We start from the raw sequence: 24,416 nt of genomic DNA, 5'->3' as shown, positions 1-24,416 counted from the left end.
TCATCTACTGATCGGAAGGTTGGTGGTTCGATCCCTGGCTTCCCCAGTCTGCATGCCAAATATCCTTGGGCAAGATACTAACCCCAAATTGCTCTCCGATGCATCCATCGGAGTATGAATGTGCGTGTGAATGTTACTTAGAAAGCACTTAGAGAAATGTGCTTGTGCGATTGGGTCTGAATGGGTGAATGTACAAGTTGTGTACAGCGCTTTGAGTGCTCAGAAAGAGTAGAAAAGCGCTATATAAGAACCAGTCCATTTACCATTTACCATTCATCAGCACATGGAATAATTAAATTAATTCACATTTATTTGTGAATTTATTTGTTTGAGTGAATCTTAAAACTTCAGAAGAGGAAATGAAGATGGCACAAAGACGAAGACACAGGAAGTGTGAAACTGTATTCAGGAGGAACTATTCGGGCTGAGAACAAATTTGAACATAAACCACAAGCGTTCATGGTTACAGGTGCACAGCTTTGTGAATGTTTAGTTTTTTCTTGCCTGTTGTTTTCTGCTTCTTTTTTTTATCCTAGTTGCAGGAGGAGAATGTTGGCTTTAACATCTTTAAAATATATCTGTGAACAAAGTTATTTTTATACGATGCTGTTTGCATTTTGACTTTGGTTGAGCTCAAAAAATGTGCAGTATGTAACTTATCATGCAGAGGGTGCAAAACATCAAGTAAAAGTGCTGGTGTGACTATACAGGACTGATATGATATAATGAGAAGTCAATATGATTGAGCTGATTCTGCTGTGCATTCTCAGCTAAAGCTCCTCCACCAAGTTTCGTTTGTCTCATCTCCAACAGATACAAAGTAGGAACTAAAACTTCCTTCAGCTGATTCTGGGTGACAGGAAGGAGAACTAGAGAGAAAAGACAAAGGTGTGTTTTCCTGCTTTCCTCTCACGCTCTCTTTCTGTCTTGCTGTCAAATACAAAATTCTAAAAAGTAAAATTATTGTCACAATAGTAAACAGATACTAATAACACTGTCACATTAGCAGATATTACAACCACATCTGCACCACAGATGCCACAACGTTTCTGTTTTTGATTTAGTTTATATGTACTGTCATATCTCTTTGTAACAATGAAATGCAGAGCTGCTTGTTTTGTTATAGTTTGTGTTTACAGCTCTTTTTAGCTCTCTCTTTGTATTGCAAAGTCTCTATATAAATAAAGTTGAATTGAAGTGAAACAACATTGTTTTGATATTGTGTACCTCATTGCCATATTTACTATAGGCAGCTGGTACACCTGTGAAGTCTGACACTAAAATTTAAGCCTTAACAGCCTCCAGATAGATGAACAATAACAAACACGGATGTTAAAAAGACCATCAGTGAATTCCAAACCTTGTTCTTGCGTGTCAGCACAATAAATTTCAGGTTAACCTCTTAAGCCCCAAGCCTACCTGATCTCCTGCCTTTTGCCCCCGTATCAGGGAACGTTGGGGCTTAAGAGGTTCACAGACCTTCACCTTTTTTTTCTAGTAATATCCTGAAAAATAGTGAGGTGACTTGGGATAGATTACATCACTTTAACTGTATCTAAGCTTTAATTTTCTGTTAAGCTACAACATCACTGAGGATGGTCTCATCCCATCAGTGTCACTGAGGTGGGTCTGTCAGTTTTCAGTGGACCACAATCGAAAAATGTTTCCTAATTTTTTCCTAGTATTTCCTACTATTCAGTGCATAAACCTAAACAGTTACTGAAAGTGAAAGTCAGAAGCAAGTTGACAATAAAACAAATTTGTAAGTAGGAAAAGGGAGGAACAAAAAATACAAAGCACAGTTAGCTGAAATCGGTAACTAAACTTCTCAAATGGCTCTTATGGGTCTCTAAAACAGAACTGCAGACAGCAAAGGCCACGTTGTGTATACTGGGAGGATGCAGGCAGTATTTTATATAACAGATTTCACCCAGTACCAAGACATGCTGAATATTTACACTAAAATTCACACATAAATTGTTCCCTCTATTCTTTCAGAATACATGAAAATAACAAAGTATTTAGCTGTGAAGATGGTGCAGATTCAGAGACAGGAGGGAGGCGTTTTATGTTCACATACTCTACATCGTATTGTGCAAGGAGGAAATGGCATTAAAACCACACGGGTTTGCTTAATACCTTTTCATCTTGAAGGTGCCAGCTTCTCCAGCTCTGCAGTAAATGCTGTTTGCATTTCCCCTCACTCGGCTGTATGCAGCGCAGTACGGTGGTTAGCACTGTTGCCTCACAACACATAATATCTTTACACATCTGGGTTAAGTTACCCCAAAATGTGTAATCTGTGTAAGTAGTGGCACAAAAGTGGTTATCAACTCAATGATCAACCCAAGGCTTCCCAATCTAGCTAAGAGAGCTTTCACATGAAAAAAGAAAGAAAATCAAACTATGTAAATATGATATTAAGATTGAAAACAGCAGCTATTGCAGCCAAAGCTTCTGAATAGAAACTATCCTAGTTATGGGCTGATGACCTACTGATAAAAGTACTTTTTTTAAGAATTGCTATATCATCTAGTATGAATCCATCAGACTTTTTTTTAAAATTCAGTTTAGTTTGAGTTAGTTTCATTGTAGTTTCATTACTACACCAGGGTGCCAGTTTCTCTGTTACTGTTCCCTTCTTGACAAAAAGCAGCAGCTAACCTTTGTGGCACCGGACAGTCAGAGCAGCTCTCAGTAACACGTGGCCAAGTTTACAGCTCAGGCCTTTTTTTTCAGTCAAATGCTATTCATGCCTCTCTTTGCTACAGCAGTTCATCCTCCCAAACCACTGGTTCCAAATCCTTCCCCTCATAATTCCTCAAGATGCTCCCTTCGTTTCTCATGTGCTCTCACCAGCATCATCTATCATGGTTGTCAAACTCCAGTCCTCGAGGGCTGGTGTCCTGAAACTTTTCCATGCATCCCTGAACACACCTGAATAAAATTAGTAGATCATTAGCAAGACTCTGTAGAACTTGAATGCATGCTGAGGTGGAAATTCAATTGGATTCATGTTACAGCAGTTCAGTTCAAATGAAATAAACAGTCAGTCAACCCCCTCTCCATCTCCTGCTTTTATGATAAACTCAAGCTGAGCTGACAGGCCCATTACCTCAAGCCTCAAAACTCCCAGCATGCTTCACCACCAGAGCTTATGTTCAGTCCAGGCCCGTCGCTACCTTATTCAGGTTCCCCCCTCTCATCATCTAGAATTTCTTCTGATCTCTTCTTCTGCCGCTCCTTCCCCATATTTGCAACAAAGCAGCCTCAATTCATGCCCAAGCCATCTGCAATTATCTACTCACAATGCTGTCAGAGCTAAAAGTAAGATGTGGTCTCACCTGGTGAATTTAAACCTAAAGGGGAAACCTCCCTGAGTTGTGAATGATAACTACCTGCACTTTGAGCTTTTACCCTCAGGGAGGCACTATAGACAAAAAGAAGCTACACAGCAGTATCCTGTGAACTCTGCAACCCCAGGAAAAGAATATCCTGACAGATTTTCAGAGATAAAAGCTGCAATGATCTGAATTTATAAGCAGATAAACTTTCATTGCTACATAGTTTATCCTGCATCCTTTGTATTTATGTGGTCTGAATCACATTACTGAGTAATTACTGTAACTGTTCAGTATTCTAAATATTTGGATGATTCTGCACATCATTGAGCAAAAGTACATAGGACCAGTGTTGGTCAAGTTACTTGAAAAAAGTAATCAGTAACTAATTACTGATTACTTCCCCCAAAAGTAATCCAGTTACTTTACTGATTACTTATTTTCAAAAGTAATTAGTTACTTAGTTACTTTTTAAAAACACGATTTACAACCTGAATAGGTGATAAAGCGATAGATCTTTCAGCCCAATTCTACTTTTTCTACGTAATCAAATGGAAAAGTCTCTTTTTAAAACTTGTTTTATTAGTTTTAATCTTTTAACTTTATGCATCAAGCAAAGATTTAATTATCTGCACCATTCACTGACTGGAAGACATTTGTTTAATATTTAAACCTATTTTCTGCACATTCCAGCACATTATATATATATATATATATATATATATACATCAGCACTACAGCACTAACAACACTTCCTGTTTTCAAAGTATGTGCACATATAAAACTGCAAACATCCTGATTATAAGTCATTGTTTTGCATATATATATATATATATATATAAACACCCAGCACGCCCCTGCGGGCGGTTTATCCTTCAAGCTCGGGTCCTCTACCAGAGGCCTGGGAGCTTGAGGGTCCTGCGCAGTATCTTAGCTGTTCCCAGGACTGCGCTCTTCTGGACAGAGATCTCCGATGTTATTCCCGGGATCTGCTGGAGCCACTCGCCTAGCTTGGGAGTCACCGCACCTAGTGCTCCGATTACCACGGGGACCACTGTTACCTTCACTCTCCACATCCTCTCGAGCTCTTCTCTGAGCCCTTGGTATTTCTCCAGCTTCTCGTGTTCCTTCTTCCTGATATTGCTGTCATTCGGAACCACTGGATAGCGTAGTGGTTAGACTACACGCCTTTGGAACAGAGGATCGCAAGTTCGATTCCTGCCTGGGGCGTCTGTATCCAGTAAGGGTCCTAAGGCTAGACCCTAAGCTAAGCGAGCCTACCGCAGACATGAGCGAGACAGAAATATGAAGGCATGCCGGCTCGGACGTCGCCCGGATCAACAAGGTCCGCGTCAGGTGTTGAGGAACCTGGGCACCCTGACGAGAAGTGGGCTACTGGAACAAGAAGGCATCGGTGGGCAAGAGACGAAAACAGGGCGTTGTTGGAATGCTACTATGCAAATAACCCTGGCAGAAGGGGCTACATGACTAGGATGAGGGACCTATGGATTCTTCGATATATATGTTCATTAAAGTTTTTATTGCATGATTATTGGCAGCTGTTTCCTAAAAGTAAACACTGACATGAACAATCCCCATGTGAGTTTATTACAGCTTAAAATTTAAAAAGAAAGAAAAAATATTATTCTTCAAAAGAAAAAGATTTTTTTAAGCTGACAAAACAAGACCAACCACATTTTTTCTCTGTTCTTTATAAAACATCCATCCATCTTCTTCCACTTATCCGGGGCCGGGTCGCGGGGGCAGCAGCCCAATCAGAGAAGCCCAGACCTCCCTCTCCCCAGCCACTTCCTCCAGCTTATCCAGGGAAATACCAAGGTGTTCCCAGGCCAGCCGTGTCCTAGGTCTGCCCCGGGGCCTCCTCCCAGTGGGACATGCCCAGAACACCTCGCCCAGGAGGCGTCCTTGTCAGATACCTGAACCACCTCAGCTGGCTCCTTTGGATGTGGAGGAACTTCTCATCCTATCTCTAAGGGAGAGGCCAGCCACCCTTCGGAGGAAGCTCATTTCCACCGCTTGTATCCGTGATCTCGTTCTTTCGGTCACTACCCACAGCTCGTGGCCATAGGTGAGGGTAGGGACGTAGATCGACCGGTAAATTGAGAGCTTCGCTTTTACGCTCAGCTCTCTTTTCACCACGATGGACCGATGCAGCGTCTGCATCACTGCAGTCACAGCACCAATCCGTCTGTCGATCTCCGGCTCCCTTCTCCCATCACTCGCGAACAAACCCCGACATACTTGAACTCCTCCACTTGGGGCAGGACGTCATCCCCGACCTGGAGTGGGCACATCTGAGCATTTACATTGTGGAGTAATGCTGCTAAGTGATATTCTTTACTATCATCATTATTATTATTGTTATACTGATGTATATATACGCTGCATATATAAATACAGCCAGCAAAAGACACGTCACAGCAAAGAGTGTAAATACGTGCTGCTTAAAGAAAGACAACAAAAGCTTTAGTTTTTAACAACCTTAAAAAAACAACACAAACTTATAAAATGCCCCCAAAAAATTACAAGTACAAAGGTTTTTAAAGGTAACTTCTACTATCTCACATTACTAACGGCTCTAATCTAGAGAAAAACAACATTTAAAATGAGAATTTTGGAGGTTATGTTCTGTCAGCTCCTTTTCTGTTAAAGCTGATTCTGGATGTTTTCTTTACTTTCTTTAAAAGTTTTTATCCCCTCATTCAAAAATTTGAATGCATTTATTTTTGCTGTGTTTTATCTTTCATGTTTTCATCTGAATTCCAAACTTGCAGCATTTTACTGCTAATTTGGAACATTTTTAAATTTATTCCTCAATTAAATGTTGTGTAGCTGCAAAATAAACTCCACCTGTAGAAGAACCTCTTTATGTTCACGATGTCGAAGCATTCGTATGCTAGTGGCACAGTGCTCTAAACCGCACAGTTGGCATTGAGCACCTATAATTTCATTATACATGTACAATAACAGTAAAGTGCTATTCTATTCTATTCTATTCCAGTGCCACCTCTCATTATATTTACTTCAAATGTTAATTTAAAAGTTAATTAACATTAACAGAGAACTTTTTCTCCCTAATAAATAAATTAGACTTCTAAATGAATTTGAAGAACTGGGTTAGCTAATGACAAAACCCCTGAGCCCCCAAAGTAAACCTTTTATTATGAGACCATATTTATTTGGCCTTAACTTCAAGCCTTTATCCTGTTCAACTAAATCAGTTACATTTGTAATTCTGTTATAATTAAAATAAAAATCCTGAGCCTTGAAGATATTTGCAATTTCAATGTAAGTAAGCAATGAATATTCACAATATTCATTCACCTATTAAGCCCCGAGAATATTTCAAGCACCATTTTTTACAAGCCAGCTCACCTTCACAAAGAACATATGTGGGACCAGGATGCGTCACAAACTTCCACCACAATTTACCAAAAGCAGTGGAAATGAGCAGGGCACAGAAGAGCAGACCTGACGGGTGATTAATATCCTTACAAAAACAACATGGTGAAAGTGCAGCTTTTACACTCTGGAAACAACAAGGCAGTTCATATAAAAACAGGCAGTGGATGAGAATGGATATGTTCTGATGTAAGGGTAAAGTCCTGATAGGAACTCGCAATTCTCAACAAGACAGTTTATGTTGGATGTTGCAAAGTTTTGTGCATGTGCTGCAGAGAAAATACACGCAGACCCGTTTTGGTGCTTCCACAGTGAATCCAAGAGAAACACCCGTAATCCAGAGAACCTGTGCACGTTCCCGTTCCTACACTCCACTATTTTCTTTTATCCAGTTGCGATATTTGGTAACTCGGGTATAGATGCCAGGTTTGTTTTTGCGAGCGCAGCCTTCGCCCCAGCTCGTCACACCAGCCAGGAAGACCCGCCCCTTGGTGCTGGTGAAAGACAGGGGTCCACCAGAGTCGCCCTGAGAATCAGAGAGGACAGAGATTATTTTCAGCTTGGAGGTTTTCTGTGAGTCCCAATAAGCATTAAAAAAGGACATATTAACCGTTAAATTAAAATGTAAAAATGTTTTGACTGTTTAGACATGTGCTTTTTTGCAGTTTCCGATCTTTGTTTAGTCTTTTCTACAGAGCCAAATCAAAAATGGGCAGTAATTGCTCTGCAGATAAGACAGATCAGAGGATGCAATCAAGTGTCAACCTCAAACCTCTAAGCTGTGGGACTCCAGCGAACCACAGCGAGAGCATTAATACACAAAGGGTGAAAACATGGAACAGTGGTGAACCTTCCCAGGAGTGACTGGCCGACCAAAATTACCCCACGAGCGGAGCAACGGCTCATCAAAGAGGTCACAAAGGACCCCAGGACAACATCTAAAGAACTGCAGGCCTCACTTCTCTCAGTTAAGGTCAGAGTTCATGACTCCACCATAAGAAAGAGACGGGGAAAAATCAAAGCTTGTCTGAGTTTTGCCAGGAAATATCTTCATGATCCCCTTTTTTGGGACTTTTGGAAAAACACTCTGTGACTTTTTGGGAGGCGTGTGTCCCATAACATCTGCCGTTAAAGTAACAGCATTTCAGAAAAGGAACATTATACCAATACTTTTGGGTTTTGCAGGACAATGATCCAAGATAAACCAGCAAGTCCACCTCTGAATGTCTTAAGACAAACAAAATGAAGACTGTGGAGTGGAGTAGTCAAAGTCCTGACATGAATCTGACTGACATGCTGTGGCGTGACCTTAGAAAGAAAACCCTCCAGTGTAGCTGAATTACCACAATTCTGCAAAGATAAGAGCCAGGTTTCCTCCACAGAGCTGTAAATGACTTTGATTGCTATTAATTGCAAACGCTTGATTTCAGTTGCTGCTGCCATGAGTGGCCCAACCAGTTACTCGGTTCACTGTTTCACACAGGGCCATGCAGCTTAATAATTAACACCTTTGTTTACAGACTGCATTTTGTGTTTAAGTGTGTTATCTTGTCTAATATTCACATTTGTTTGATGTGAAACATTAAAGTGTGACAAACACAGAAATGTAGTTTATTTGTTTTAAATCAAACATCTATTACAAGCCTTCGAGTTTGTACCTGACAGGCGTCCACGCCTCCTGTGAGGACTCCAGCACACAGCATGTTGTCGGTCACCGGGTCGGTCAGGAGACTCTTGCACACTGTGCTGTTGATGATCCGGACGGCTGCCTTCTGCAGTACGGTCGCCCCGGAACCTGCTAGACAACAAAATTACTTCTAATAGCGCTCTGGTTCTTTGTCATGATCTGACTTTCAGATGATGAAAGTTTGTTGTTTATTTTATTTTTTTGTTTTTTGTTTTGTTTTGTTTTGTTTAGATCAGTCACCTCTTTTATTCATCTGATCCAGTTACCCAAAAACATTATAACGGACACACTGTACACTAGGGGTGGGGGAAAAATCAATACTGTGTAGTATGGTGATATTTTGTTTGCTAATAATGTATGGATACAGGGACAGCAGAAATCGATATTTTGTTACAAAAAGGTTTTTGTGCTCTGACTTCAGAGCATGTTGATCCTTTTTCTGAGCAAGAATCCTGACATTCCTTCACTGTCCAAATGTGTTTAACTTTTTTTTTGGCAGCAATAAACATGACAGTTTACTTATTTTAATTTAAGACATGTTTTATTTTAATTAAGTTTAAAACTTTTTTATTTAATGTAAAATTATATTTTGTTTTAATTTACTTTCAAATTCTTCAGTTGCTGAAGGGGCTGCATAGTTTTCATAAACTGCATAGTTCAGAATAGCTATAATTGTACCAGATGGTTGATTCAGTTAAGTTGGACTAGACTGTAATACAAACCGTTCAGTTTGTCAACAATCAAACTGAAATGAGAGAAAGACTGAGTGTGAGACTTTGATATTAGAGAAAATGAATATTGATAAAGTTTACCTTTATGTACAGAATCTGAATATCGCAAAATATTTTAAAAAATTGCAACTGAAACTGAAAGCTCCATGGAAGAGGGCCTGAAAAATGAAGGCTGTGCATCTCATTTTACATGTAAATATCCCACATTTGAACCAGCAGTCTGAGAGTGAAGTGTTGTAGTAGGGTGATTTTATGTTGAGGAACATTGTTATCGTTACTATTAGGTCTTTAAGAACAATGCTTAGTGTTGAATCCACTGGCTGGCTGGGCAGACACATCTATGGGATCAGTTAAGTTTGTTTGTGGGAACGTTCCATTGCAGACGCATTAAAAAACTTCCCTAATGGGATATTAGGACGTTTCAGACAAGCTGCGTTCTCGTCCTTCTCATCATCTCACCTCCCTCCCTGGTAGCTCCCCAGCCAGTGATCCAAGCCTCTTCTCCTACTGGGAAGTCATGCGCGGGGGAGGGCAGGCAGATGGGCCAGATGTTCTGGTTGAGCGTGACGCTGTTGTCCAGTTCCATGAGAGTGATGTCATTATCGTAGGTCTTGAGGTCGTAGCCCGGGTGAACGATGATCCGCTTCACGCCCCGCTTCATGGTCCACTTGCTGGTCTGACTCTGCTCGTGAAGACCCAGGAGAGCCTCCCATTGGTTAGCCTGAGAGAATCTACATGAAAACAGCCAAGTTCATTTATGTCATTTGTCTGATTTGACATTAAAAAGCATACACAAGTACATTAAAAAAATTTGTGGTACACAGAATTCAAAGCTAGAGCTCCACTAGACAGGATGTGACTTGTGTCTGGTTTTGGGAGGAGTAGTTAGAGATCAAATCAGCAGGATGTATGATGTACAGGAAAATACATCATTTTGTAGTTAGTGACACTGAAACAGCCGGTCTGTAATCATGCTTCTGTGATATATAAGAAGTTATTGAGATCCTGAACTGCAAAGAAACAGTTGAGTGCATCTCATAGTTTTCGATCACTCACGTGTCCCCCACTTATACCCATGCCTCCACAAAGTGTACGCAATCTAGTTGAAGGAGTGTCCTTTATTTTTACAGCGGTGAAAAAGTCACAGTGACTCAAATGTGGTGAACAGCACTGGTGGTGAGCAAAGATTGATTCAGGCTCTCGTGTTTTCAGTGCACTCTAAGCTGACAGATGATGGCACAACCACAGTCCCAGTCATTTCTACCTAAAGTTCATCTCTGGCACAGTGTTCATAATCGAAACAGGGATTCACAAAGTGCCACGAGTGATGAGTGCTCCGCAGGCGGCTGGTCTTGCTGCTCACTTGTAATGACATATTCACACTTTGAAAGTAAGGAGAAAATTTCTCTGTTATAGTCGGAGATTGAATTCTCATCAACGGTGATGCTTTTTAATCACACTTCATATCAGTAAACACTCAGCCCTGTCAGTTCAGATAGAGGAGCTCCTACTTGTCTTGGACGCAGTGAGCGGCGGTCAGCAGCCAGCGGTCGCTCAGCACAGAGGCTCCACACACATGTCTCATTCCCTTGAAGTGGAGGCTGACCTGCCAGGGCCACTCGCCCTCCCGAGACGCTTGTCCTCCCACGATGCGAGAGCTGCGGTACGGCCTTATCCCGCACTCTGAAAGCACACATGCGTGCAGGCGTTACCGCCACTGAACTCCATACCACAACCATCTGTAGGCAAGTGTGTGGTTAACTTACCACAGTTATCCTCATCAGAGGCGTCGGTGCAGTCCTGCACTCCGTCACACTCTGGGTTCATTTTACTGATGCAGAGTTTGTTTTTGCATTGGAAGGTGAACTCTGAGCACGTCTGCAGCACCAAAGCTGAAAGACGAGAGACACGTGCAGCATCAGTGAGCAACGCTGACCCACAGGTATCCTTTACCTCAAAATGCTGTTTGATTAAAGGTTTTCATGAAAACCATTTTCAGAAGTTCTTATTTGAACTTTACTTCTTACATTTTTCACATTTGGACTCATCAGATGCATCACCACAGTCATCTTTTCCATTGCACTTCAAATTCTCGGCAATGCAGCGGCCATTTTTGCAGGAAAACTGCCCTTTGCACCTTTCTGTAAAACAAGAGAAAAATCACTTTTAACATTTAATTTGACCTGTTGCTATTTTAATTCCAGAGCTCTTTTAAAGGAGTCCGTTTCAACAAAAACAAACACAGGCTAGTCTTCCTCCTTTCTTCCACATGCACTACCTCTGCATGTCAACAGATTCTTATGGAAATGTGATTGCACAACGCTCTGCTCTGATTTGCCTGCTGCGCTTCCTACATTCCTCAACAAAACTGGCTTTACAGGCAGAACAACCTCTTGCATTATCTGCCACCTTGCATTTACAGTCCAGTTTTTATTACAGTACTGTTTATGCACATATTACTTTAAAATGTATGGAGAAAAGAGGGATAAAATTTGCCTGTTGCTTTGGCAAAGTTTCAACTAATTCTTTGCATCAGTACTTATTGAAAAAGGAAATCTATTTGGCTTTTATTATTTCCCTCAACTTGAATGTCTTTATACATTTTATTAATGCAGACCCTCAGTTTATTCTCCTTTTTTAATCTCCTCAGGTTTCTTCTGATTGGCTGCCCCTCCCAAATATAAAGGATTTGATTGGCAGGCAGGTGGGGCTAGTGTAAATGCAGTAGACCTACTTGTCTGACAAGACCATATTTGGGATATCCTCTGTCACTGACAACACTGCCTGAGTTTTTAGTGTAATAAACTTTAAGCGATGTTTAAAATAAACATCAACTGCTAATAGCTCCAGTTTATTGTTTCGCTGCACTCACCACAGTTTTCTTCGTCCGTGCTGTCTCCACAGTCGTCCACCCCATCACACAGCCAAAATTTTGGTTTACAGTGACCATTTTTACACTGTATCTGAGACGCATCGCACTCTAATGAGGCACACAAAGAGAACCCAACATTGTTAGGGACAGAAAAGGTGAAAGACCATTTTCAATGTGCTCCTTTAATTTCATTCTTTTCAGACAGAAACAAGTTTGACGGTTCGGACTCACTGCAGTTGATCTCATCGCTGCTGTCTCCACAGTCGCTCCAGCCGTCACACCGCAGAGTGTTATTGATGCACAGGTTGTTGCTGCACGCGAACCTTCCTGGACAAGCTGATAGGACAAACATAACAGTACCTCATTTGTTTGCCGGCTTCAGAGAACGCTACAGTCCTTAAATTAAGCATGTGTCCTTACGATTGTTCGGGGTGAAGGCCTCGTACTCAGCAGTGAAGCCCTGATCAACATAGGAGGAGTCCGACTTAAATGTGATGGTCATCTTGTTGCTGTTGATGGTGAACACTGGGCTCTTCAAGTCACTGCCACACAGCCTATAACAAAGAAACACAAAACAATGTAACTAGGTTACATATTTTACACACACTTTTGCAATAATATAGATATAATACAGGATATAGATCTATTATAGGTACGTTACACATATGAAGGTATGTTATGAATATACTATAACTTTAAGTATGTACCGGCTGTAGCTGTAGTGAGTGTAAAACTATGTAGAGGTTATACAAATGGTTAAAAATATTAAAACTATAAAGATTGTAGATATACAATTGCGAGTATTAATAAACAGTTGTAAACAGTTATAAAACTGTAATTATTGTATTGGACAGTATGATTGTCTACACGGCATTTACAGTAGTACACTTATCGACTGTTTCTGTCATTCTCAGTCCGGTCCTTGTACCCGACCATTGGGACAAAATGTTTTGGTTTATTAAGCCACTCATTAATCATAAGTGACTAATCATGACTAACTCATCAACCATTCAAACATCAAGGCAACAAACTCATGCAGTTTGGAATTTGCCAGATTACTGAAAATCGGTGTCAACAGGTTTTACAGAGCGATTAAAAACATTACAATTTCTGGCTCAAATTGACACAATGTACTGAGGAAGTGAAGACACAGAGTTAAACTGTGAGTGTCTACAGTCATCTGTAAACAAAAAATGGTGTTTGGGTTCAAAAGTATGGAGTTATGGAAGTATCGTGAGAGTTTAATCCCCCATGCAACACCATCTGGTGAGTATCTGATTAGCAGTAGCATCGACTATGCAGTCATGCCGAAAAGCAGACAATGTAAAACTATCATTAAGGAAACTCGCCTCACAGAGCCTCAACATTACTGCAACAGTCAGTAAACATTTGGACAGAAATCAGAATAATCAGCAAGTATCCAAAGACCTCTGAAATGATCTTCAGGAAGCCTGGAGAACTATTCCTGAAGACGACTTCAAGAAATGATAAAAACACTTGCCAAGGAATAAAAAGGAGCCATTCCAGGTTTTTGCCTCATAGGCTACGTTCACACTGCAGGCGAAAGCGTGTCAAATCTGACTTTTTTGACTATACCCGATCATGGTGTGACATCGTGAACAGCACAAATCCGATTTTCAAATCCGACCTGGGTCACTTTTGACCAGGAAGACGTTTCACCTCTCATCCGAGAAGCTTCTTCAGTTCTAAGGTCAAATGGTGGAGAGTCCCAGATTTAAACCTAGTGGGAGTTTCCCCCCAAAGAGGGACAAAAGGACCCCCTGATGATCCTCTATCTAATCACATGAGCCAAGGTGTGAAAGCGGGTGTGGGTCACAATCAGCCAGGGTTTCAGGTGAGCTCATTGTGAAACCTGGCCCCACCTTATCATGTTCTCCAAGCATGACATCCCGGTGCATTTCAGACCCAGCAACACACTCAGACACAAACTGGTTCACCCGAAAGACAAAACTCCAAAACACAGACTTAACAATGTGGTGTTTGCTGTACAGTGCAGCGAGGAATGCCCAGACCTCTACATTGGAGAGACCAAACAGCCACTTCACAAGCGCATGGCACAACACAGAAGAGCCACCTCCACAGGACAAGACTCAGCTGTCCTTCAACACTCTTTCGAGGATGCCAATGTTCACATTTTGGACAGAGAGGACAGATGGTCCAGACGCTTTTCTTTCCAAGCTCCTTAGACTACGATGACCTGGATGACTGAGAACCTTCACAGACGATACATATCCGATGTTTTAGAAAGCGACTGCTGTTTGATGGTCATGTCGCATTAAATCTGTCTTTTACGTCACCGACACAAGACAGACACCAATTATCAGCGCCCGAGAAGACATCGTGAACGCTTCCTGACCAGCCAGTGAAATTGTTGGGAAGACAACGTTGGAGAAACGCGAACATTTTATTTGTACTGTATAATCTGCAGATTCTGACAGAAATCTGAAGCTATCCTTTGAAGCACCGCTCCTCTAAAACAGCAATAAGGATCATTATTAGGCCAAATGTAAATAACAAAATCACTTTATAACTTAAAGCAAAATTGGTAAACGTAAAGTCCGAAACAAGTCTTTATATTAAGGGCCATCAGTCAAACAAAGCTGTTTGCTCTGGGTCTAAACAGAGCGTGTAGTGTGTGACGTCTTCTTTTGCGCATGCGGACCTCTCTGAGGGTTTCACTTCAGCTATTTCCCATTCTTCAAGCTAAATATAATGAAATTGGTGGTAATGTAAGACCTTTTAACAGCATTGTATACTAAGAATAATCTTTCTTTAAAAGGCATAACACTGCTCGTTACTGACCTTTCATCATTGATCTCAACATAATCATGGCCGCAACCTTCAGTTTTATTTCCCAGCGAGAACTTGTTGAACAGAACCTTCAAAAATTTGTTGCTTGCAACCTGAAAAACGTAAAAAAAACATATGAAACAGGAATGTAAAATATTTAAAACGTGATCAACTAATAAAAGTAAGTCCAATAAATAGATTTTCTGATTTGTGCTTTTAATAAATTTTAAAATGAGCAATGAAGGAAAAATGTCATTGTCGTCATCATCATCATCTATGGTTTATCTTTATAAATGATAATTATATTGTTTTGCTGAAGACTCAGTTGGTCAGTGTAAGAGAAACGTTAGTTTGGTTCTAGGTCAGCTCACTGAAAAGTGTCATTTCAGTGGAGGGAATGAAATTCAGTTTGTGTTCAGGTTGGCAGTGAAGCATTTACACTTCTGTTTTTTGCAGGTGTCTGTTAACATGAGTCTGCTGGAGTGCGGTTGTGGGAAGAAATAGGATGCTGTGCAGAAGCCTCAGTAAAATGAAGGCTCACCTCCAGTGTTGGTCAAGTTACTTGAAAAAAGTAATCAGTAACTAATTACTGATTACTTCCCCAAAAAAGTAATCCCGTTACTTTACTGATTACTTGTTTTCAAAAGTAATTAATTACTTAGTTACTTTTTAAAAACATGATACACAACCTGAATAGGTGATAAATAGATCTTTCAGCCCAATTCTACTTTTTCTACATAATCATCATACAAAATGTGATCAAATGGAAAAGTCTCTTTTTAAAACTTGTTTTATTAGTTTTAATCTTTTAACTTTATGCATCAAGCAAAAATTTAATTATCTGCAACATTCTCTGACTGGAAGAAATTAGTTTAACATTTAAACCTATTTTCTGCACATTCCAGCACATAAAATAAAATATTTTGTGTGTTTACACTCAGTCTTTCAAATAGATGCAAGTAAAACACAGCAGAAAATAAATAAAGTCAAAGACTAGCGGTCCTGTTGCTCTATTTTCACCTGTAAAGCAGGAGTGGGGTAGGCGGAGGTTTACCCTGGTGCAGGTGTGCAGCGGTCAGTGGAAGAATCCGCGAGTTTCTCTGTGAGTTTCCCATTACGTCGTAGCTACTCGGTGCTTGCTCGGAAGTTTAGGGTTTTTTTTCGCTGTAAAAAGAAGTTTTCTTCCCACGCACAACGGACACTAATGTTTTTGTCACTTTTTACGGAATCAAACTCAAAGTAAGGTCAGTACTTCCACGCTTTAAACGCTGCACGCTCATACTCTCTCTGCACTCGATATATGATCCATTGTTGATCTGCACACAGCTGTTGTCACGAACGTCGCACTCGCTTACGTCACTGTCATGAGACATTCTCGCAAAAAAATCACGGTTTTAGTAACGCAGTAACGCAGCGTTCCTACGGGAAAGTAACGGTAATCTAATTACCATTTTTGCAATAGTAATCCCTTACACTTACAAAGTAATCAGATTACAGTAACCCGTTACAAGTAATGTTGTTACTGCCCATCTCTGCTTACCTCAATGTTCCACACACATGTGGTGCGAGGAGGGTAGTTGGACGGGAAGAACGGTGAAGAGATGGAGCCTTTCTCTCCAGTCAGCGTGCCGCCACAGTCTGAGGGACGCACAGTTCATACTGACATGTTAGATCGTCTACAAAGACTTTAGCTGCAGAAGTTTACTCCGAGATAGCATCCTTTAGATCTGACCTTTAACACAATTACTATTATTATTATGTACTGATTGAAAAATCATTACTGTAATCTCTGAAACATTAGGCAGTCTTAAGATTTCTGCTGCTGTTGCGTTTTTTTCCCAACACACATTTAAGTCACACATTTCAAGTCTTTCATGCCCAGTGGAAATATTTCACAAAGACCTGACAGCTGTTCAGAAGAGGTTTGATTTACTTAGTGTAGTCTGAGGAATCGGGGAGTAGTTCGCTCTGAAGCCGGGGAAGTTTTTCTCCTCATTGGTGACCAGCATCAGCAGCATGACGTTTCCAGAGGAGATGAAGGACAGCGACTGGTCAGGGTATCCACACTGTCTGAGCGGAAAAGGGAGACAGAAAGAAACCTTTAGTGCTCCTGGGGCCGGGTGCATAACGCATGTGTCGGCACAAAAACGTTTTAATGCCTTTTCCCCAACACAAACTGGCGTTGCACGAGGCATGCCCTCTCCCTCTGCGTATGCCTGACATGTCCGTCTGATTTCCTCATTCAATTATGGTCACTCTGAAACAACTAAATATATATCTCCATATCTTTACATTCATTCCAGAGTCTCTGCCAATTTTTTAACCTGAGCCAGTGTTTCAGGGTAAACAATATTCAGGAACCTGGTTACTTAAGTCTGAACATCCCTTTGTTCTAAAAATGAACAGCTATTAAAACACAGAATAAGAATATCAGCCTGTTTAGTCTCGTTTTCTCTGAGATAACTGACACTTTCAATTCTAGGAAGAGTTTTTCTCACTCTGTCATAGCGCGTTTCTCTATGGGGACGAGCGAGTCGTAGATTTTGATGAAGTCTCGCTGACAGTCGTCCTCCAGGATCAAGTCATCAAAGTCGAGCTGGATTCGGTGTTGCGGGTCTGCCCGAAACTTCCACTGCAGGTAGGCGTTCGAAGGGTACGGAGAGTTTGGAAATCCCGGAGACTCAACGTGCCCGGAGTTTTCGATGTGGATGTCGATGCTTTTCCTCTCTGGAAATATGACGAGAAGAATATGTTTTGGAAGTATACCAGTTGTGAAACAAGCACCTTAAATTTTTTTGGAACATTTTAACAAGTCAAACTTTACAAACATAATTACAGAAAGAAAAAGAAGTTCCCACCACAAAGCTGGTTTATACCTGAAAACGTGGTTTTGGTCAAGCGTGGATCTATAGCTGTAAACACAAAGATAAATGTGTTAGTAAACCACATATCAGTTCCTTGTTACTAATTAAAACAACAATAATACTTTTTGCAGTGGTGAATAAACTTTACTCGATGTTTTTAACAAAACCTTGGTGGAAGAATTCAGAGCAGATGTAGCGTCGATATTTGAGAACAGACGTATCGTAGCGGGACGTCTCGATGTCTCGATGTCGTCATTGGAAACAAAGCTTACATCTTAGTTTTGCTGTACAAGCAGCAGCGCTGCAGTTTTTATCATTTGTGAATCGCAGTGAGACACAAGTAAGCTCCTGTCTGTCACCAAATGTTATAGTTATGATTACTTTATACTGTTACTGTAATCCGATTACTTTTTTCAAGTAATGAGTAAAGTAAGGGATTACTATTGCAAAAACGGTAATTAGATTACCGTAATTTTCCTGTAGGAACGCTGCGTTACTGCGTTACTAAAACCGTGATTTTTTGCGAGAATGTCTCATGACAGTGACGTAAGCGAGTGCGACGTTCGTGACAACAGCTGTGTGCAGATCAACAATGGATCATATATCGAGTGCAGAGAGAGTATGAGCGTGCAGCGTTTAAAGCGTGGAAGTACTGACCTTACTTTGAGTTTGATTCCATAAAAAGTGACAAAAACATTAGTGTCCGTTGTGCGTGGGAAGAAAACTTCTTTTTACAGCGAAAAAACCCCTAAACTTCCGAGCAAGTACTGAGTAGCTACGACGTAATGGGAAACTCACAGAGAAACTCGCGGATTCTTCCACTGACCGCAGCACACCTGCACCAGGGTAACCCTCCGCCTACCCCACTCCTGCTTTACAGGTGAAAATAGAGCAACAGGACCGCTAGTCTTTGACTTTATTTATTTTCTGCTGTGTTTTACTTGCATCTATTTGAAAGACTGAGTGTAAACACAAAAAATATTTTATTTTATGTGCTGGAATGTGCAGAAAATAGGTTTAAATGTTAAACTAATTTCTTCCAGTCAGAGAATGTTGCATATAATTAAATTTTTGCTTGATGCATAAAGTTAAAAGATTAAAACTAATAAAACAAGTTTTAAAAAGAGACTTTTCCATTTGATTACATTTTGTATGATGATTATGTAGAAAAAGTAGAATTGGGCTGAAAGATCTATCACTTTATCACCTATTCAGGTTGTAGATCGTGTTTTTAAGAAGTAACTAAGTAACTAAGTAATTAATTACTTTTGAAAATAAGTAACTAAGTAAAGTAACGGGATTACTTTTTGGGGGAAGTAATCAGTAATTAGTTACTGATTACTTTTTTCAAGTAACTTGACCAACACTGACCAGGACTATATATCCTCCAAGGGTTTTTGCAGTTTCACCACTTTAGGAATCTATTCGCTCCTCAGTCTTTAACAGTGTCCAGCATCATGTTTGTATGAGAAAAAGAAGCTTCTAGAAGATGTTTCCTCATAAGAAAAGATAAGAGCTGAGTTAAAGAATCCATTAACCATTAGAAGAAGAACCGTTCATCGTTAAAATGTCTGCATGTAAGTTAAATATACTTGAATTTTTCCAAGAGTTGTCAAAGACAGCACAGTGCTCCAGGTTTAAAGGGTCAGAGCGTAGATTTTACTTTTCAGTGCAGGCAGATGTATAACAGCTGGTGGTTAAGTGCCCATAGTGAATACAAAGCTAATAATAATTTGATAAAAAAAACCTTGAAAGTTGTTCTTGATGAGCAACCTTGTAGAAAACTAATCTGTGTGAATCTGTGAGCCGTCAAACCTTGTGACACGATGTTGTTGACACTCAGGGCGTCTGTGGGTTTCAGCAGAAAACGTCCTTTTCCTGCCGGAGGCTGCATAGAGTCGATGGCTTCATCCAGCGAGGCTTGCTGGGGTGGGGGGACATCAAACTCTGATTCATAATAAGCCACAATGGTGTTCGACCCTGTGTCGCCCTCACTGCACAACAGGACACACAGAAGATTTGTACAGACTTCATTCAGTGCAGCAGAGAAGCAACTGCGCATTACAGCTCAGCATTACAGCTATGAACCAATCAGCCGCCTCAATAAAACAATCAGATTAGTACTGTGCAGGTCCATTTACTCTCTGAACTATCAGAGCGTGGACTGCACTTATTGCCTTTATTTCTGACCCCTTAAAAGATCTTCATTGATATCCACTTTTCCCGTCACTGCTGATATTGTTGTGGCTGGCTGGTACGCGCTGTCTCTTTCACAGTACCTGAAGGCCTGGACGGACGAATGGTTGAAGTATCTGTCCAGCAATGAGTTTTTGGAGTACATCAGTTTGAGCTGAAGAGAAAAAGGTCACATTATGTCACCTATTAACTTTATGGCCTCAACAAATAGAGAAACACGTGACAGAGGAAGACACAGAGCAGAAGTGGTTAGAAGTAACATCAAGGTTACAACTCAGACTCGCAGCACACGATCAATGGGGAAGTAGGTCCTATTAAAAGGCCTGAAAAGATTTGTCTCACTGGAAGTGTAGGAGTGCTATCACCTCTGCCTACTGATAGTGCTGAATGAATGTATAACACAGCATATATGGAAAATTCCCATGATGCTTTGGCCCTGTCAGGTCTCACCTCTTTGCAGACCTGAGCAGCCAGGTTAGTGAACTCAGAACTGCCGGGCTCCTCATACTGTGGCAGGAATTGCTTGTTGTTGATTTCCATGGAGCCGATATAAATTTTCTTCATTTTCACATGCTGGGGCTCTGAAGACACACAGACATGTTTACAATATATTTACCACAACTGTATACAATTTTTATAACAATTTTATGGGTGAGTTTCCCTCGTAACTCTTTGGATTTCAGGCTTGAAGTTAGCTTGACTGACAGGTGTGCCCAGACTGAGCCTCACTGAACTGGACCTCTGTCTCTTACAGGACAAATAGCGCTGCTACAGTTGTGAGAGGAAAGCTGGGGTAGTTTCTTCACTCATTAGTGAGACGTCCTGGCTTTGCCGAGGGTATTTTTATAGTGACAAGCTCTTTTTTCCAATAAATGAAGATCTTCTAAATTAGCGAGACACCATTTCCTCTCCAACTTACAGATTATCTGCATCAAGCTGTGTAATTGAGATTTATATCAGAGAGTCAATTATTCTGAATTTGAAGCTTGTTGTTTTAATAGGAGCCACAGTATCCAGAGTGATACGCAGCGAGGACGTAACACTATTAACCTCAGTGGGAGTAGAGTCCAGGTAGCTGCTCTGTTTCAACTAGACCTCACACCTGCCTGATATCCTGTCTGACATCGAGGCATCAGATATGTATTTTCAAATCCAACCAGCATCAGGTCAGCTGAATGTAGTTTGATAAAGTCAGCTTACGGCAAAACAGCCCGACCAGCAATGCGATCACAGCCAGAACACCAATCACCAAGGCGACTCCTATCCCCGCCCCCTTCTTGTTGCATGACTTCTTCTCCACGTCCTTGGGATTTGTAGCCTGCAGAAATGCTTCCTCGACGTCATTGTCCTGCATACAGAGATAGTTGGAGAAGACAAAGTTTATCAATTAGTTCAAGACTGCACAAAATCTCAAAGTGGCCTCAACATTGTTGTTTTGTTCAAGCCCAAAGTTGTTTTTTTATCTTTGGTTTTTTACACAGTCTGGCATGCAACGTTATTAGGTAGGAATAGCAGGTTAGTAGACAGCAGACTGTGGGCTGTTTAATCGACTGCAGTATTGGATGGTGTTTTCCAGTGACAGCAGCACAGCGCTCCGTCTAAATCCAACAGTCCCCCGGCTTTTTGAAGATGCTGCTGTTCAGCGTGTTTGTACTCACTACAGACTCTAATGTAGAAGACTCACTGTGAGATTTGAAGCCTGAACCAGCAGTTTGCAGTTTTTAAGGATTCAAACGTCCATATTGGACCACAGAGTGGACTCCTAACTTAATGGGTAAACATAGTGACCTGAGTAAGTTATTATATCCATGTACATCACAGCCTGACTGAGAATCCAGCCGTCTTCTTTTGCTCATCCTTATTCAGGGCAGCTGGAGCCCATCCCAGCAGTCACAGGTCCAGTGGCAAGATACACCCTTGACTGGTCCATTAACAATAGAGTGATCAGATGGAGTGCTCCGTCTGACCCCTAATTTCAAGTATTAAAGTTAACAAAAAGAGGAGTTATAAAAGCAGCTATTATGACAACTAGAAAACTAGCCACACAGGGTAAACCAGATTTTGTATAACAGATGTAAACGTGTTTATTTCTCTAGTTGTGCTCTTTAATACGGGAGTCTGTGGCGACTGACTTAGTATTTTGGCACTTGGTTCAACTGTGCTTCCTGTTTGCAGGTTAGTGACAGATACATAAGTTGCTCCAAGTTCACCTCATGTAAATTTGACTTTTGTCAACTGTGTTTTTACAGCCACAGCTTCTCAGATTACTTTTCAAAACTGTCTGTTTTGTTCAACAAACATGTTCGATGCACATTTTCCACAAAACTACAAAAAAAGAGAAACGAGAGGCAGCACGTGCACATGTACCTCCATTTCTTCCCATCAGTCTTAAGCAAATATGCATACATGAACTTTTTCCTCCCCTCATGTCACTGCTGACATTTTGAAAATAAAATGATCCAGCAGTGTGAAAAAAACATCTAGAGCTATTAACTAGTGCTACAACAAAGTGGAGTCAGAATATACAGTGAGCACAGCAGACTTTAAGCACCAGGGACATCACCCCAACCTGATACTTTAGTTCAAAGTTGATGATAAATTTGTGAAAAGGTGTTGCCTTTAGTTTTTAGTTGTACTTATGACTGTAAAGGCAGCAAATGAGGACACAGTGTGTTTTTTCAGTGCACTGTAAACCTGTTCAGCTGTGTCAAGCAGGGTGTTGCTGCACAGGAATGTCTCTATGGCTGTTATGAAATGCCAGCGTTTTGTATCCAGGACACACCATTAGATCTCTAATACAGCGCTTTAAAGAGCTGGTTGGTGCCTCATTATAGGGTGTGACATAAATGCTCTCCCTTCAAACAATCCAAAAAATCATTTGTGCCAAAGGCAAAACTGTGTGAAGCACAACCCTAACTAACCCTTCCACAAGCCCTGACATAATGTGCACATCTAACCACAAAGTGTGATTAACATTAATCTCTTTAATAAACTAGATATTACACGCTTACATAGAAGATCCAGAATTACTGACCAAACAAACACTGTTTGTCTTCAGAAGATAGGATTGATATCAGTATAGTTTTGTGCAGCTTTTCTACCAGGTTGTTGAATGAGCTCCAGCTCTATTCTGGATTGTTGAAGCCATTTGGTAAAGACGGCCTAATGTTTCTATCGGTGCTAAGGAGTTCCATTATAATAATCATCAAACAGGATTTGGGAAAAAACAAACAAACAAACAAACTGAGACTCTACTCGAGGATAACAAGTCTGTTATCTGTGAGATAATCATGATGACTGTGAGGACAAAAGTGGTCATTTAAAAAGCAGATTTCCTTGAAGTTGAACTTGTACAATGGAAAATTATAAAACAAGCAACAAAACAAGAGCATTATGAAAAAAAAGCTGTTTTATTTCAATTATGTTCTTTTAATAATCATTAGAAATCAAAACTGGAATTTACATCAGAATTGAATACATTTCAGAGCCCTGGTCTTCTTAATCTTATTAAATGAACGAGGTTAAGGTCAGTATTACTTTACTAATTAGTTACAACTTTCATGGGGAAAAACACTTTGTAAGCCTCATTTTTTTAATATTACAACTGGCAAAGGGCAAGAAATAGTCAACCTAGTCCAAATACTAATCACTCCACTGATGTCCACACACCTGCAGAAACACTGGTGGTGAGATAAGAGTTGTAAGGTTGCACACCCTGGACCGGGTGCCTAACAGTGGGCTTGTTTGTGCCCAGGTCACTGATCACAGGGGACCTTCAAACGGTGTCCACAGATTATTTACTGACAGGTGTGGAGGAGGTGAAACCATCTACATTCTTTTGACGCCTGAGCAGAGTTTAGTCTACTTCTGGTTTCACATTAACAAACACATTTACAGTGAAACTATGTTGCCACATTAATCAGGCACTGGAACATAACATAAAAGAACAAACGCTGATGTCGTTTGCAGCTCTTTGATTATTAAAACTGAACCAGGCGCCGTTCTGTCATTTAAACAACTAATCAATAAAAGGTGGACACCAAAATCCACCCTCAAAGAGTATATGCAGGTTCAATGCCAGAGGCGCGCCAGGTTTCAGTGGAGTTCAACAGAAACCAGTGCTCCCATTACTCGAACAGATCGCGCTTAAACCAATGAAACCCGCAGCGTGACGTGGGAGCAGGTTCAGTCTGTGTGGTGAAGCTAATCCAGAAATCCTTCTGCACATTGTGCATATCGGTAATCATAATTCAGATATAAATCAATCATATTTATGTTTTTTAAAAGCTGTTCCTGGAGTGACGTCACTGAGAGGTTACAGGTGTTGGACTTACCTGTCTGGGACGGAACTTTTGTCCTGAATCCAGGGAATCCATTAGTCCCTCTGACTTTTTCTTTTCTTTCGTTTTTTTTCCTCTTTTGTCGCTTATCGATTTTTCTCCAACACTAAAATCGCAGCGCGGTCATGGCGGCGACAGGTGAGCAGCGGCA

At 40.8% G+C, this 24,416-nt stretch overlaps 1 protein-coding gene across 1 annotated transcript; it reads right to left on the bottom strand.

The window, feature by feature from the left end:
• Nucleotides 1-5,878: 5,878 nt before the first annotated feature.
• LOC102793508 (suppressor of tumorigenicity 14 protein-like) lies at nucleotides 5,879-24,301 on the bottom strand. Its single transcript, XM_087834172.1, has 19 exons — nucleotides 24,260-24,301; nucleotides 21,126-21,273; nucleotides 20,376-20,506; nucleotides 20,009-20,079; nucleotides 19,545-19,723; nucleotides 17,742-17,777; nucleotides 17,364-17,592; nucleotides 16,799-16,935; nucleotides 16,406-16,503; nucleotides 14,878-14,978; nucleotides 12,475-12,608; nucleotides 12,286-12,390; nucleotides 12,055-12,162; nucleotides 11,210-11,323; nucleotides 10,949-11,074; nucleotides 10,694-10,865; nucleotides 9,642-9,913; nucleotides 8,423-8,559; nucleotides 5,879-7,290 (listed from the first exon to the last, which is right to left on the bottom strand). Exons 1-19 carry the CDS (start codon nucleotides 24,299-24,301, stop codon nucleotides 7,129-7,131), a joined length of 2,502 nt encoding a protein of 833 aa, XP_087690298.1. The 3' UTR covers nucleotides 5,879-7,128.
• Between the last annotated feature and the right edge of the window lie 115 nt (nucleotides 24,302-24,416).

Source organism: Neolamprologus brichardi, chromosome 20, assembly GCF_056152115.1.
Source record: "Neolamprologus brichardi isolate AB-2024 chromosome 20, ASM5615211v1, whole genome shotgun sequence".
Classification (NCBI taxonomy): Eukaryota; Metazoa; Chordata; class Actinopteri; order Cichliformes; family Cichlidae; genus Neolamprologus; species Neolamprologus brichardi.
The sequence above is the reverse complement of the archived record's forward strand: the minus strand, read 5'-3'. Positions and strand labels throughout refer to the sequence as shown.